A 17,635-nucleotide genomic window follows, 5' to 3' on the forward strand; every position below is an offset into this window, starting at 1 on the left:
CAGAGATTAGTCAGAAAGGCTAAGGATGCCCCACAGGGGTCTTGGGAGGCACAGATGCCTCAGTGTGTCTTAGAGATGGCTGATACTCATTTGTGTCCTAGGTAATCTCAGCTTTTTTTTGAGGTGCTGGGGCTTGAACTCAGGGCCTACACTTCAAGCCACTCCACCAACCGTTTTTTGTGATGGGTTTTTTCGAGACAGCATTTCACAAACTATTTGGCCGGGCTGGCTTTGAACCTCCATCCTCCTGACCTATGCCTCCAGAGTAGCTAGGATTATAGGCATGAGCCACTGGTGCCCAGCTTTGTCTCAGCTTTTTTAATAACCAAGTTATTCCAGCCAAAAAACTCACTTGGCATCGGTAGATTCCTGTTACAACTTGACTGGGACAAAGGCAGGCCAAGGGATCTTGGTCTGTACTGAACAGAGGGAAGAGGACACTCCAGAGCAGTTAAACACAGAGAACTCCCTGGGTCATGGGCAAGATCAGCAGAATATTTCGCCCCATTCCTATGTAATCTCATGGGAACAAAAATCTGTGCATCACTTCGGTATTCAATTTAAAATCAAGAGTAAATCAGAGCTACTAGCGACAGGAGTCACAGAGACAGACCCTCAAACTAATGACAAATAAAGGGTATGCCAAGCCTACGTAAGGATTTAGTAACCTGAAATGAGTTAGGGAAGTTCAAAGCAACAGACACTTTCTGGGTTGTAAGTATGAAAAAGAAAATATTAATTGTCCAGCCAACATATATTTCTCACAGCAACTCTGATTTTGTTGAAGTCATCAATAAATTCTTCTAAAAATCCCCTTCTTCTAAAAGCCCCAGCATCTAAGGGTAGTAGTGTGACATAATTCTACCATTGAGACAAAAGCACACAGCACTTAAAGGCATGGGGGAGGTCATTTCCCAGAAGAAGGGCTAAGCAGTACTGAGTCCCCTTTGCCTACTCCTCCTGGCTACCTAAAGTGCAGATGTGACACTAAGAGGCACAAGAGTTACCTTGGCCCCATGAGAAAGATAGCCAGATCTAAGGATGGTAGGGAAGAAGGATAAAGGAGATCTGAAGACATGGGGACAATATGGAAAAAGCACATGAGGTCCAAATTCTTCCTCCAGGCTCCAATGTGTGTGTGTGAGTTGGGACTGAACCTCGTTTGGTGATCTCACATAAATTGGCCCTTTCTGTTACATGGTGTCAATCATATTCCTAACACTATTACATTGATCAAACTAAGTAAGTTCTATGCACCATGGTTCTAAGATCTCTGCCATTTGTATTCTGAAATTGAAAAGGATTAAAAGAAGAGTCAGAGAAAGGATTTATTTCTGGTCACCTGAGGGAACCTCAGCCTTCCCTCAAACAGCACTGGTGTGTGAAGGATATATTCACTATAACTTCAGAAACACACTGGTCAATGTCTGTTTCTTTTAATTACAAATCTCTAATGAAGAGGAAAACCCGCAGTGTATGTGGAAAGGAAACACACCATCAGACCCCCGACTCAACATCACAGGGATCACAAATTACACAGATTTAAAATTTCCAAACAAAACAGACAAAATCTACATCACCTGACTACTGCCTTCTTTCCAGCTCAGCCTCCCACCTTAGTTAGATTTTTAATTAATGAGGAAAATACAAAAGCAATATAGAGGGACCCAAGAAGTCCACTTTCACAGAACTAACCTTACCAAAATAAAATCAGACAAGATATGGGGAACATGGCCTAGTTTGCCTTGTCCTCTTTCACACCTAACAGTGGGAAAATCATTGATGGCCCAGACTCAGCAAAAAAGCAAGCCTCATCCATGAGAAGGGTCACGCCTGCTGAAAACATGCAAAATAACTGAGCATGCCTTTGCAGTATTTGTTAAGGATAAAAGTCTGATGCCCTCAGCCCTTGGTCTTCATACATAAAAATGGCAGTGTAAAGACCACTATTTTATTTATTATTTTTTTTGGAGGTACTGGGGTTTAAACTCAGGGCCTCACGCTTGCTAGGCTTGCTAGGCCGATGCTCTACTTGAGTCACTCCTCCAGCAAGACTGCTGTTTTAGCCATGGAAACCCCAGCACGTACACAAGGATCCTCAGTCCTCTGACCAACAGCACGAGGGCTGGGTCTCCAGGTCACTGCTGGTCACCACCCTGTGTCTACCTACACACAGTCAGCGATGTGCTGCTGTAGCTGTATGTCTAACATGGGATGGGATACCTAAGGTTGGATTCATATTCTTTCCTTGTCGGCCTGTCTGCTCACATCCTCTTCAGGCAGATAAAATTAAGTGAAACAGAAATAGGAAGACACAAATGTGGGCCCACCCAGGATCAATTCCCAGTTTCGCTGATACTGTATCATGAGTACTGTGATTTTCAAAGGTGATACGTGAGTTTGCTGATTCAGAGGGACAGGGGTTCATGAATCCCATCTCTGGATGTAGAACTTACAACAATAAGAACACCAGTCTAGAATAACCAACATGCACTCACAGCATACATGGTAGGTACAACACCCATAAAACAGCCATCCTCCAAAAACAGAGTTAGTCCACTCCAACATACAACAAACTATGCACTTCCTACATCTTTTCTATCAGAATGAAATACTGCAGGCCAGCAGAAAGGTCTGTCATGTTAGCAGCACAGATGTAAACATTATAAATGTAAATATATGAGATATTATTATTCTCTGTTAATGAATGAAGTCATAAGTACCCTAATTTATTTTAAAGCTCAAAAATAATCCCTAAGTTAATCAAGACAGATTTTAAAAGGCCACTAAGCAAAAACCACCCTATGTAGGAATCTCTCTCTGGAAATAAAACATTCTGGTTGAAGGAAAGAGAGAGAGGAAGTCCCTGAGTCTTCCCAAGTGAGACAATTTAACTTGATTCTGGTTTTTTGCTGCTATTGCTTGTTTCATTTTTGTTTGTTCTTTTGGGGCCTTTTGCTATATGAAGATATACTGAAAAGTACTAAGAGCCCTTGGCAGACACCCAGTGCTGCGTGTGAAGCATCACTAAGGCTCTCAGCGGATGATGTCTGGCCGGAAGGCACAGGGCTCAGCCTTGGGAATCCCCACCCCCACATACATACACAAAAACATGTCACAGCTTGCATATTTTTGCTCAGCAAGCAGTAAAGGCCACCATGGGCAAGCCCACACCATTCCATCACCTATTAGTACTCACTCAGGTAGGAAAGAAGGAAGGGAGGGAGGGAGGAAAGGATAAGGAGGAAGAAAGAAAAATGGAGAAGGGTAAAAGGAAAGAGAGGAAGTGAAGGATGTTCTTGACGTTCTCTGGGGGTACCTACTGATTGAACAGTATCCGTGAGCGCACGATGAACTTGAAGATGTACTCTAAAGCTTTCATGGCTTTGTACAGCTGGTCATTGATTCCAGGCTTCTCCGCATTGTCCACATAGGTCCTTAACACTTTAGTGAGCTTCCTGTTCACAATGGAAACACATGTTCACGCTAAGTTCAGACATTCACAACATTCTTAACTCAGAAAGAAATTTGTGAGATAGTTACTGTTAATCTTGCTTTCCACTTACCAGTCTTTGATATTCATGAAAGGTTTTCTAATCCAATAAAGTGACTGATTAAATTTCTCTCAGGTGTGCAAGATCTGAGCATTTAAAGAGCAGTTATTCTAAGCATATCCAAATATACTATCAAAGTTAATCTTCACAACAACACGATACGGCAGTGTTAGCCTCATTTCACAGGTGAGGAAACCAAGGATGTGATAGGCGAACCAGCTTGCCCAAGGTTTCTGTTTGTTTGTTTGTTTGTTTTACATTTTTATTAGCATGTATTCCTTGTCCGGGGGATTTCACTGTGACATGTGGGTACAATGTACACTGATTAGAGTCACCTCCTCCATCATTCTCCCTCAACCTTCCTCCCCCCTTCTCAAAGCAAATTCAACAGGTTCCACTGTTCTGCTTTCATACAAGTGTATATGCTCCCTGCTCCCACCTATACCTGAACAAGCCCTGTTGTAGCCTCCTGTCCTTCATTTTTTTAAGTGTGTATTAACTTTGCCCAAAATAAAGCAAAAGGAAAAAAAACTTATAAGAGTACTTTCATTAAAGCCCAACAAGTCACAAAATTTTTTCCAAAATGATTATACAAAAGTGTTCTGGGACTCAACAGTGGTGCTGGCTTCTCTATGTTGTAAAGTAAAAAATGCCAGGGGGTTTTACACTTTAAAATTGATAAGCACATTTCAGGTTGTGGATATTTTACCACAATAAATATTTGTTTTTGAAAATCATCTCAGGCACCTCTCTTTACTTTAGTTGATTTTATGCCACTCAAGTTCTTACACTGAAAATAAAAATTTTAGAGGTCATTATTCAAATAGGGAACATTATTAAATTTCTAATTTTATAAGAATCCTAAAATAATATGAAAGTAATACAGGTGGATACATGAAAAGATTTTAAGTAAATCTCACATGTCTGATAATAGAATTTTCCCTAAACAGTCTTAGAAGTATAATGACAAAACTTCTCATGGTCTATGTAGTTACAAATCATGAGCTGAATTATTCACAATAAATAGCTAAGCTATGGAAATAGCTGATATGCTCCACAATTGATGAATGGATTTTTTTAAAATGTGCTATTTATATATAAGGGAATTTTATTCACCCATAAAAAATGAAATTTTGTTGTTCACAGTAAATGGATGGAACTGGAGAACATCCCATTAAGTGAAGTTAGCCAGGTTCAGAAAGCCAAAGGCCACATGTTTTCTCTCCTATGTGAAATATAGACCCAAAACAAATATAGCAATACTATGGAAAACAGGTAATGCTAAAGGAGGTCACATACAAGAGAGGGAGAGTAAAAGAAGGAAGCTAAGAAGGTGAATATGGTGATGTACTTTCTCTACAAGAATGAATACAGAATTTCTAAACCTGTTGAAATCACTATAAAAAGAGGAGTAAGATAGGCAAGAGAAAAATAGAAGGGATGAACCAATTCGGGTTATAATACATATAAACATGGAAATGTCACAATGAAACGCACTGTATAGCTATCTTATCTTTTAACAAACAAAAATGTCTTTTTTCAAAAACTGGAGAACAGGAAGATAAAGCAGTTCCTGTCTGTGTGTTGGTACCAGTGGGAGGGAGGAGGATATAAGGAAAGGGTGTAGGAGGGTGAATATGGTGCAAATATTAGTACTCATTTATGAAAATAGAAAAATGAGACCTGTTGAAACTATTCCAGGAATGGGGAAGGGGGATAAAGGAGAATGATGGAGGGGGTGAATTTAATTATGATACATTGTAAGCACTTTTGTAAATGTCACAATGTATTTCCAATACAGCAATAATTTTTTAAAAGATTTTTTTTAATTACAATTGTAAAAAAAATCAAAAACAAATAACATGAGAACATTAAAAACTTCATCAATGAAAAAGAGATTTAAGAAATTTATGGAAAATGGATCAGTTATTTTTAAATTTTTCATCCCACAACTACGTAAGTATAGACAGTTGATACAAATAAGTTACAAGTGTAGAAACTTGTAATTCATAGCTTCCTGTAAGTTATGTTAAATATTTAGTTGATAGATAACCATTTTTTTAATTCCTGGTAAAAACAAATGGGAAGGTAGTAAAATTTTTCTATTTCATGCCTGTAATTCCAGCACTCAGGAGACTGAGGCAGAAGGATTGCAAGTTCAAGGCCAGCTGGGCTGTATCTCAAGACCTTGTCTCAAAAAACAAATAAAAAATTTTTACTTTGCTGTATTTCAAATAATGGCAAAGTTCAAATGATAAGAGATTCACTAAAAAACTTTAGGGTATGTAAAAATGTTAAATAAACAAAAGTTGAAAAATTAAATTACTTGCTTACTTTCAAGTTTATTAATAAATAAATACATGTAAATTAAAATAGTAAGATAGACAGGGCTAGGGATGCAGCTCAGAGGTAAAATGCCTCCAGGCTCTTGGTTCAACCCCAACATGGCAAAAACAAAACGAAATAAAATAAAATGAAAAGGAATAAAACTTTTGCCCAGTACAGAAAAGATGTGAGGAAGCCACAACACTGCTGATAGGGTACAAAGGGTCAGCACCTTTGAGAAGGTAAACGGGCAACATTTATTACTGCTACAATTAAAACATCCAAACCCACTGACGTCAGCCACTGCACTTCTAGTAATCTGTCCCACAGAAGCAAATGCAAACGTATTAAACAATGTTTATGCAACCTTGTCTGCAGTAGTGAAAACACACAAACAATGCATGTGCCCATTATTTGAAGACTGCTTAAAAAAATTATCATGCATCCCTACAATGGGGTGCAACAGGTTGGGGCTTGAGAGCGCTCCATCTCCACTGACATGGACAAGAGGCCAGTTATGCTGCTATGCTGTTAACAGGAAACAAAGGTTACAGTAGAACACGAACTCTACTGTGGTTGTACTCTGTGTTCTGCATTCTCTCCCAATGACATCGTTGTATATACTTATGCTAACGCCACATTCTCTTGGTTCCTCTACTTTCATAGTAAATCTTGAAATCAAGTTCACCTTCTGAAGACTTACTTAGGTATTCTAGATATTTTGCATTTTCACACAGATAGGTAGGTAGGTAGATGACAGACAGGTAGGTAGACTGACAGATAGATTTGGCAGTACTGGGATTTGAACTCAGTGCTTCACGCTTGTGAAGCAGGGGCTCTACCTCTTGTGGCATACCTCCAGCTCTCATATAATTTGTTTTTGGTGGTACTGGGGTTTGATCTCAAAACCTTGCACTTGCTGAGCAGGTACTCTACCACTTCTGAAGCTATACCCTCAGCTCCATTGTTTGTTTTTCTTTTAACTTCAGTTATTTATTTTTTTTTTGGATAGTCTTAAGTGCCTGCCCCCAAACCCCCAGGCAGCCAGCTTTGGACAGCAATCCTCCTACAGCTTCCTGCATAGCTAGGATTACAGACAGGAGCCACCACACCCAGACCACATATAAAGTTTTAAATATGCTCTCACCCTTTTTTTTTTCCACAAAAGTGTATTAGAGTTTGATTGGGATTGGGTTAAAATGACACATTAATTTGGGGAAAAGTGACATTCAGGTGATACTTTGTTTTTCAATCTATGAACATGGTATATAGCTCTACTTAACTAGTGTTTTTATAAATTTCTCTTGGTAATGGTCTTTGGTTTTCGGTGTAGAGCTCTCAGTTAGATACCATGAAATTCCTTCCTTGGCATTTGATCATTTTTGATAATGCAGTACATTATACTATGCTTTTAATTCTTTTCCCAATTATTTGTATACATAAAATTGATTTTTTTTCTTGTATTTTATGTTGGATATATGGTTTATTTTTCTAACTGACAAGTAATAATGGTAGGTATTTATGCAGTACAATGTGATATTTTGATCGGAGCTTACATTATGGAATTACTAGGTTTTGTGTTTGTTTGTTGTTTTGTTTGTTTGTTTCATGACTTACCTAACATAACCACACTGGGTGTGGTTTTGTCTTTTTTTTTTTTCCCATTCTGAAACCCTTAATTATTCTTCTTGAATCACTGCACTCTTCCAGGACAATCATTAACAGATATGATGAGGACAGCCTTTCCTTGTTCCTCAACTTGGGAAAAGTGTTCAAAGTGCGGCCCTAAGGATGAGGCTTAACTGTAACTTTACTTTCATTTTTTTTTTTAAATCAGATTCAGGAAGTTCCCCTGTATTCATAATTTGCTTTATAAAAGGTTTTATCATAAATGGATACTGAATTTCATTAAATGCATTTTCTGTATGACTGAGACTCAAAAGTTAAAAGCATGAAGCTAGTGAAACAAGGCTGTCCAGAAGAACTTTCTGCAGTGAAGGGAGCCTTCTGGAACTCAGCTGGGCAGCATGGTAGCCTCTCCACAGAAACAGACCTACTGCCAACAAGAAAGTGAATTTCTCATTTTATTTTATTTACATAGCCACATAACCTAGTGCTGTGACACTGGACAGTGCAGGTGTGGTTACGAGCTTTGGTAAAGTAAAGACATTTTTAGCCATGAAACCAAAATCCATAACTACTTTTAGGGGAAAGAATAAGCAAAGAAAAGGTTCAAACCTTATGTTGGAGCAAATGACAAATAAAAAATAAACAGGTGCCCAATATGGGTAGTCATCAGGTAATCCAAAGATATCAATCTGTCCCCATGACAATAGCTGAAATTTAAAAGTCAGACAGTATTAAATATTGATGGGCTACTACAAAAGTTATGTTCATAGACTGCTGGTGGAAAAACAAAATGATACAAGTGAGATAGGATAAAATGAGGCAAAGTTCAGAATTCAGAAAAATATTACATCTTAGATTCACCATGCTTTGGATCAGGAACCACCCTCACCTGCCTGGGAACCACCCAGATCCCTCAGCAATCATTGATTACTGGGTGGGAATCTCCTTGTTCTCCCCTCCCCATAGGTTATCATAGGTTTTCAAAGCACACTCTCAGCCTCCAGATTCCATACTCCCCTTTCTATTTCCCTTCCCTTTGTGTCCTGTGATGGATTCTTCCACAGGACACAAAGAATTTGGAAGTCTTCTGATCACAGACTGCACCAGCGCCCTTAACACAAGTACTGTAAGGTACTGTTTGGCAATTTCAGATGAAGTCAGCTACACTTGTACCTTTCATCTAACCATTCCACTCCTAAGTGCTCACCTAAGGGAAATGCCCACAAAACAGCCTGGTCAAGAATATTCGTAACAACCTTATTCAGAACTAAAAATTAGACACCCACTCATCCTTCAACAGAAGAATGGGAAAACAAATCAAGGTGGTGTGTTCGTACAATAGACTATGACTCAGCAATGAAAAGGAACAAAACCAAACAATGATGCATGAAGCAACTTGGATGAATCTCAAAAGCAGAAACCAGACACAAGTGTCCATCACAAGTTCAAGAGCAGGAAAAACAAACTTATGACAACTGAAATCACAAAGTGGCTGCTTCCTTGGGGATGGGACTGCCTCAGAGGGCAAGAGGGATATTTCTGGGGAGTTTTATATCTTATTTTGGGCAGTGGTTACAAGAGGAAAATACATTGTCCAAACACACAAAATAAGTTTTAGAAAATGAGTCTTACACAGTAACAATGAAAGAAAAAAAAGCTTTTAAATTTAAAGAAGCAAAAATAACATGACACCATTTTGTAAAACAAGCAGACATCATAATAACAATGATGGTATTAATACAGCATAGACAATAAATCCAGGAGATAGTGGTTATCTCTGATATGCAGTATGACATTCAGGGAACTTTCATTTTCTGCAATATAGTATTTAAATTTTTTCATTTTGAGTACACGTTGTGTTTTAATAAGGAACACAATAGTGGAAATGAGTAACTTTTAATTCTGCTTAAACTTCTATACTTCCTACTGCTACCAGCCCATAAAATAATAATCCTTGCTCACAAAGATCACTCTCAGGCAACAAGTCATAAAAGAACTAAATTAATGTTAATATAGGTTTAGTTTTTAGTGCACTGGGCTACAACTCTCCAAAAACCAGCAGCATGCAAAGGACCTTTTTGAGAAAGACCAAGGACAAACATTAACCGAACTTCTCCATTTACCAACCTTTTATGTAAAAATCAAGAATTCACTGTGGCTTTTCAATATGCATCATGTTCATAAAAATAACCTGCTCAGATAACTGACGGCACTCCAGTGAAGTTTTGAGCCAGTAAGGGCCAGAGTGTTCATCACTTTTATTTTTATAAGATACTCACAAGAGCAACTGCAATTGTGATGTGAGCAATGTTGACACTTTTTTAATTCTTTTACTAAGAAGTCACAACAAAAAAGCTTCGTGGGTGGCTGAGCACATTTGAAGACATTTCCAACACTGATTGATCAGGTTACAAGGCTCCAATAAGGAAGTCTGGCCCTCCAGAGGAGTTGGTGGGCAGTGTGATCTGAGTAGGTGCAGAGCCCAACCTATGGGGTCTGGTGCTGCAAGGTCCTCCTGTTGCAGACCACAATCAGAGCCCCTCCATTGGGAAGCAGTTTAGCATGGCTGTCCCTGGTATATCTCAATGCACAGGACACCCCTAAAAGTCCTTGCATAAAGTCTGCCTCACTGGGTCTAATTTATCCCCCCAAGCTTCACAAGTCCCTTTCTTTCTACTCTTACTAACATATCCCCTCAAAAAGTTCACAGAAACACGCTTTGGGAATTCTTCCAACAAATTAATCAAAGAAAGAAATAAAAAATAATGATTCACAAAGAGAACAGCCCAGAACCAGAAAATAAATCTTCCAGCCCATCTTATAACTGCACAAAGACCAAACTCTTTGGCATGAGCCACAGAGGTGCAGATCAAGTGGAGTATCAATTATGTCAGCAAGGAGCCTGCAGCAGTTCATTGGACCCCAAGGGACAGAAACCCGGGCATGATGGGTATATGGAAGAACCCTCCCCATCTCACTTGGACCAGTGCTGTTTCCGCACCTGGCGCCCTGGCCTCCATGAACTATATACAACAGGGTTGCAGCAATGTGCCAAAAGTTTTCTTTCTCCTCCTGCAGTTCTTTGGGAAGAAAGTCTAAAAAGATGTAACATTTATCAAAGAAAAGAGACAAGGAGACAGTATAACGTAAGGCCATGCCAGTCAATGTTTTCTAGGGATCAGTAGTGACAGACACTCTGGGACAATTCTGAGTACCCTAATTCCACCTGGCCAGAGAATACCAAAATCACACCATCAATGCTGAGGCAGCCTTCACTGATTTAGCAGGAACCTTGCGAGTCAAAACTGACTTGGATATTTCAAGGTATAAATTGTCAGATCCCAATTGCTGGGGAACCAGCAAAACATGATAAGAATACTTATTTTCCAAAATAAAAACCTCCTTTCCAGTCGACTACAGAGACTGAATGAGAAGAAATTATATGTCTCTTCCACTGAGTAACTTGCCCAAAACACCCCATTTTCACCTTCCCACCAGTGAAGATACGTGCACCCACTCTTCCCCAACAGTGCAAGTCAGCTAGGCTGCTGCAGACAAAGGGCCAGAAGTGTGGCCTATCACAGTTAATCACTGCTCTCATTTTCTGAAATTAAAGTTCAAAGCCTAATCCAGAGCCCTTTGTCCGTGTTTCCAAGGACTTTGAAAGTTGTCACATACGGAGATCATGCCACATTCACAGTGATCTCCAGGCCGTGTCCGCACACCCTACACAGTCGTGTTTTGGTCACTAGTGGCAAGAAGGTGCCACTTTATCCTCCTCCCCCATGGTCTAAAAGGAATTGTTCAACTGGGCACTTCCACTGAGTGAACAAAATGCTTTTAAAAAAATCATTTGCAAAAAATTAATAAAAGCAGCTTGTTCTACCTGCTCTGAGAACATTCTGCAGCTCCCTGCTCCCCAACCTAGGAGCTCCACTAACCACTTTGCAACAAGCATGCACTGAAGGCAAGACAGGAGGGACTCCCCCAGCTCAAGACTGGGTTGTACTGCCAACTGACTTTGGAAGCCAGACCCCCTGACCTTGAGCTCACACTGCACGCAGGAAGGGAGAACAGGCTTACACCTAAATCTGTTGAAAAACACAGATGGAAGCTTTGACTCAATGACACTTACTAAAGAGATTCATTTCCTAAAGAAATGGTGTAAAGTTTTATTTTTCACTGCAACCTTCGCCATATAAAATTTGAATAAATGCCAATAAATTCCAGCATGAGAGAGCAAGTAATGAATCCTAATAAATGAAACCGAACAATCGCTCAGTGCCTTCAAAGCACTGGGGGTTCTTCCAAGAATTCCCTATGTAATCTCATTACAATTCTCAAGCAAGTTTGGGTGTGGTGGTACGTGACTATGGACAGAGGTAGGAGGAAGGAGGTGCACCAGGCCAGCCATGGCAAAAGCACAATACCTTCTCTGAAAAACAAACCAACAGCAAAAGGACTGGGGGTATGGCTCAAGCAGTACAGAGCTTGCCTAAGCAGGCCTGAGGCCCTGAGTTCAATTTCCAGTATCGCCCCTCCCAAAAAACATTCTCACACAAATCTATAATCATGTTCTTTTATACAGAAAAGAAGGCTGAAGGTCAAGAGGATAAGTAATTTCCCAGTATCACAGAGCTTAAAAGGAACAGAAATGTAATTTAAACCCAGGCAGTCTGGCTCCAGGACTGTCTGGTCAAACAGGAAGTGAGCTGCCTCTATGTCTAGCTCCCAGCCATTCTCTGTGTGTGTTACCATCTCTCTGGGGTACAATGGGGATAGGGAGAGGGCCAGGAGTGGGCAGCAAGAATTCAAGTCCATTAAAGCTGACCCTTGTGAAAGAAAATTGACAGTATCCCGTAAGAGCAAGCGGGTACAATGAAGAATACAAAACTGCCTTTTATTCACACTAAAGAACCAATAACCTCAGAACAAGAACACATCCATTTCTTCATTTATCAAATGCTTGTTGGGAAGCCGCTGTGTGGCAGGCACAGATCAGTTTCATCAAACATAAACTGAAATTTTCAAAGATAAATGGAGGTATGAAGGAGAACAAGAATTTATTCCAGAATGTTACGATAATTTATCGCGTATCTCTTTCAACAAGACTTTTAGGTCTGTTAAGAGGAAAACAGTAATAAAAATTATCCCAGTAAGTTCAGAATTTTGAGGGTGGAAATGCACAATCACAGACAGAAGTTATAAACACAAACAGGCTCTCAATAACAAATATTCAAGAAAAAGAAGTATTGGTTTTAAAACAACACAAAAGAACTCACGTGTAGGCTAAAGTTGCACTGAAGTGTTTCTTAATGTAGGTTTCCAACACAGGGTTAAAATGCTGAAATTTTCTATCAGCAATTAGGCCAATGATAAAGACCTGTGAAATTAATCAATATTTTCATTAGAAACACAATGAAGACAATTTTGGGACCTTCACCTGACCCATTTGCAGCACTGTGTGAGAAAAGGAAATATAACATTCCAGGCAGAAGGTGGTCCCTGCTTTCTGTCTTCTTTCCCTAGAAATGATATTTGCATAACTACAGTCTCACATGAAAAGAATCTTTTCCCACTTCTCCTAGCCTCCTCTTTGATTGGATTTACAACTGAAAGGCTTTCAAGGTGACTGCGATGGGTCCCCTCCTCCTCAAAGGCTACAGCATGAAAGAGCTCCTCCCTGTCTGAGCAGATGAAAGGGAGGCCCCTTACCAGAGCATCAAACACCAGTGTATCAAAAGTCTCGCTCTCTGAGTTTTCCATCATGATGTTGAAGAGGGCATCCAAGGTGTCCTGTAGAAACTGCAGAGACATAAGAGATCAGATGACAGAGTCAACACCACCCCTCTCCCCCAAACTGGAATAAATATTGTCTCTGGCAAGACTCCACATACCCACCTTTCCCCAAGGATGCCTATAAAGCTACTAACTTCTGAGATTTTGTTCAGTCATTAGATGCGTGAGACAAACATTTCCAATGCAAGTGAATTCTGAAAAATGTTAGGCTACCCCGAGTCAAGCAGGGAAGGACCACAGCTGGGAGATGCCATACTGCCTCTCCCAGAAGCCCTTCCCAACCCCTTCCTCCTCATCACCAGGCTGGGACAAAGTCCTGGACAGCAACTCTTGAAAGACTGATCCTGTCTATACACTGGACTTCAGAGAATGGGCAGAAGCCACAGGAAGACAGCGTCCAGCTGGGAACTCTCAAGAATTTTCTACCACCTTTTCCTTTCCCGATACCAAGGAAAGGAAGATGGTATGATTCTGAAGCAGTGTGCGGGAAAGTACTTATTTATTAAATAATAATTGGTAAATTACTTTTTATAGTCTACTAAAATCTACTAAGATGACCACACAGAACAACAATGCACCATGAATTTAAGTGAGAAAAGAAAAAGCTACACTTCAAAGGTATGTCACACTAGAAGCTGTGGAGCCCCACAGCACTAAAGGAAGAGTAGGATGAATGGGAAAAGACGATATCGCAAGTGATATGAGATCCCTGATGGGAGTCGAAGTGTAGGAAGAGCACTGTACTATAGAATATCAGCTGTGAAAGGAATGAAGCATGCATATCACCATCCGTCATTAGGGATGTGCAAACTGAAACCACAGCCAATGCCAGGTCACACACAACATGATGGCCATACTCAAAAAGATGGACTAGAAGCTGGAGATGTAGCTCAATGGTTGAGTGTTTGCTTAGCATGCACAAGGTCCTGGGTTCGTCCCCAGTACCACAAAAACAAGAACCAAAGCAAAAATGGAGACACTTTAAAAAGCAAAAACAGGAAAAAAAAAAAAAAAGATGGACAATAGCAAGAGTGAAAAGGATGTAAAGAAATCACAGCCCTGTGCATTCACTGCAGGTAGAAATAAAAAATGGTGCAATGAATCTGGAAAACAGTCTGACAATTCCACAAAACATTAAACATACATTTACCACATAAAACTGTCATTCCTAGGGCTGCTGAAGTAGCTCAAGTGGCAGAGCACCTGCTTAGCAGGTGTGAGGTCCTGAGTTCAACCCCCAATACCACCAGAAAAGAGAAAGGAAAAAAAAAAGTCATTCTTAGGCATATATCCCTAAGAAAGGAAAACCTATGCTCACAAAAAAAAAACTTGAGCCATCTGCTAACAGCCTAGTGTTCCTGGCTGAGGAACCAGACCCAGGTTCCTCATGGTTCATGCAAATTCCTGGAAGTAGGTCTACCTACCAGTCTCACTCATATGACATGATCAACAGCCCAGAACAAAACTGGAGAGAGTCAGCGCCTCCTTCACCTAGCCAGAGAGCTTGGGGGTCAGGAAGAAGCATCTGGAGAGAGTCACAAGAATAACTGTAAAAGAGCTTCCTTGGACACCCCAACCTCTCTCTACCCTCTGGAGGACCAAACCATCATCTTGATTCTCTATCTTAATAGGAAAACATTTCTTTGTCAAAATGTGCAAATGCTTTCCTCAACCTTTCAAGCAATGCTATCTCTCTCTACTACCAGTGATGAATACACAGAAGAGAAGCCTAGAAAAAATGGAATGAAATGCACAATTTAGCAAAGTCCCTAAATAAAGTAAAAGGAGCCCATACAGCCTAGAGAGTCCTCAAATCCTGGCTGGTTATGAAGAGTCATGTAGCTTAGACAAGTCAGTTTGCCTCTGTAGGCACAAGCATGGGCAGACCATGATAGGGAAGTCCAGCACATAAGGTCAGGGGAGAAGGTCATCCCAGGGAGTATCACTGTGCACAGGAACAAGGGACAGATGGGAAAACCATTTCCAGGGATGAACCATAGGATGTAATAACATAACAGATGTGGGGAATGGAGAATATAGCAAGATGAATCTAGAATTCTCCTAGTAAGTACGACAACAGGTCAATGGAAGTACAATGAGTTCCTGATGCAATGCAAGGACTTAAAAATAAAAGAGTTAATGAAATTTTATTACATTAACTGTGTGTCTTCTAAAGTATGTTCCCTTATTCACCCAGTTTCCATCTTCCATCTAAACTGGGGATTTATAAGACCCAGGAAAGTTTGAAATGCAATTAATATTGTCCAAGCCATTGGTAGAAAATCAGGACTGAAAAGATGATTAAAATTTTAAGATTAGCGAGGATATGTTTGAATGGTTACACAACGAATATAGAAAAGCTGTGCAACCAAATTAATTCATGCTGAAGTTAAGCACATTGCTGGTTAATTAAGGCCATTTTAAGTAATTAATTTTATAGCGATAAGGCGGTCTCCTTCCACAAGCTCCTCTCACAGAGGGTGAAGAACTGAAGCAGTGATGTGCAGACCAGGCAATAGAGACCTTGCTTATGAAACAACACATATCAGTCACCAGGTTAGCAACCCCTAGCTCAAAGGAACACACTGAAAACGATAATACTCTTCCACATATGCAAGGAAAGGTCAACCAAGCACATTGGGTGGGACATTTGAGAAAAGAAGGGCCCAACACTGAAGGAAACAATTACAAGATGAAGAATTACAGAATTTAAGTGTTCAAAGGGATTTCAGACGGCCCTGCTCTGACTGCCCTATTGAGCTATTAGGGCTTGAATAAATACAGCACCTAACACTTCTCCAGAGCTGAGACGTGAAACTAAGAAATGAGTCTAAGATCACACAGGAAAGAAATGACCACAACAACACTCAGTGCCGTGACCTTTCTACCACACCACAAACTCTCCAAGTCAGTTTGGGGAGTCATGAGCCAGGGTTAATGATAATGATGAAGGAACTAACAATATCACAATAAGAATGCAACAGCCTAGCAGGCACAGTGCATCTCTCACCTACCAGACACAGGCTACTGTGTCCCACTGTACCTCAAAACAAAGTGAAGGAGGCCATGATGGTATCTCTTACTCCTGGTAGGTGGGAGCAAGGCTTACAGAAGCTGTAGTGCCAATCCATCAGAAGAAGAGATAGAACCCAAGACGAGGTGGATCCCAAAGAAAACCCCTTGCCAACTAACCCAGACAGCCCTCCCAACCAGACCCCAGTAGCAAGCTGCCCACATAGAGGTGTGCATCACTATTGGTTAAAGGGATTATAACCAGAATCCTAAGCTAACTTTGGAGTTGATGCGAACATCTATGAATATACAGAAAACAAGAAAAGCCCTCTGCGTGGGGCTGCGTTACCTTCACCACTTCCCCGCCGTCGACTTTCATCAGCTGCCGGAGGTTCTGCTGCAGCAGGTTGGTGTTGGAGCGCCATTTGAGGAGCCCTAGGAGGTCCACTGCAAACAGAAAGCAAAGCTCAGCATCCCCCACAAGAACCCTGCCTCTCTCAGTCATGTGTTACATGAGGTTCTCTACAAAGCTTTTTGAAAAGAAAAATCAACCCTATTTCGAAAGGTTTGCCTGCTAAATATTTCATTACTTTGTAGCAACACACGTAACACCTAGTGCAATTGAATTCATTATTTTCAGCTACATTTACCATGGAATGATTTCCATGTTAAAGCTTTAAAGATGCATTTAAAAACCTAAAAGAGGACCGGCTTCTCCAGCCTAGAAGAGGCAGCTGTGGAACGCCACAAGGCCAAGAAGAAGCTGCCCACCCAGAAAGTTCCAGCCTGGCATCTTTTCCCAAGTGGCTCTTCCTGTTGGAGAAAAAAAGTCTAGATTTTTTAGATAAAATAACATAAAATAATGAATACAAATTCAAACTGAAGCTGCAACGTTACAGTCTTCAGAGTTATAATAACACTGAAGAGCTGAGACCGCTCCTCCACTGAGCTTCCAGCTAGACTGACAGACCTGTTTGTGGGTCTGAAGGCTGTGTTTGGGTTTGTTTTCTCTTTAATGGAGAAATCAAGGATTGAATATACTGGGTTTTAGAGGGTTAAAGGGTATTATAAAATTTGAAGGACTTTGCTTAAGGTATAAAGATGTTCTTTAAGGTGGGAAAACAGAATTCAAACCCTCTCTAGAAAAGTACATGTGCCTACACATTTTCACTTGAAGTTACATTAATATCATATCACTTGAAAAATCCAATTACCAAAGTGTATCTAATTTACCATTTATGCTCATCAGGAACCAACTTCAGCTACAGAAAATACAACCATTAGAAAGAAAAAAAAAAATGACAAGATCCTAGTTA

The 17,635-nt window shown here is 40.2% G+C and overlaps 1 protein-coding gene across 2 annotated transcripts in view; it reads right to left on the reverse strand.

The window, feature by feature from the left end:
- Dock1 (dedicator of cytokinesis 1) overlaps positions 1–17,635 on the reverse strand; it is a 477,546-nt gene that overhangs the window by 360,371 nt on the left and 99,540 nt on the right. For both annotated transcript variants that reach the window (XM_074078054.1, XM_020167338.2), the window contains exons 19-22: positions 16,669–16,766; positions 13,224–13,313; positions 12,791–12,891; positions 3,324–3,458 (exon numbers count right to left, since the gene is read on the reverse strand). In XM_074078054.1, coding sequence (XP_073934155.1) covers positions 3,324–3,458; positions 12,791–12,891; positions 13,224–13,313; positions 16,669–16,766 — 424 coding nt within the window. The remainder of the gene's footprint in view (positions 1–3,323; positions 3,459–12,790; positions 12,892–13,223; positions 13,314–16,668; positions 16,767–17,635) is intronic.

Source organism: Castor canadensis, chromosome 7, assembly GCF_047511655.1.
Source record: "Castor canadensis chromosome 7, mCasCan1.hap1v2, whole genome shotgun sequence".
Classification (NCBI taxonomy): domain Eukaryota; kingdom Metazoa; phylum Chordata; class Mammalia; order Rodentia; family Castoridae; genus Castor; species Castor canadensis.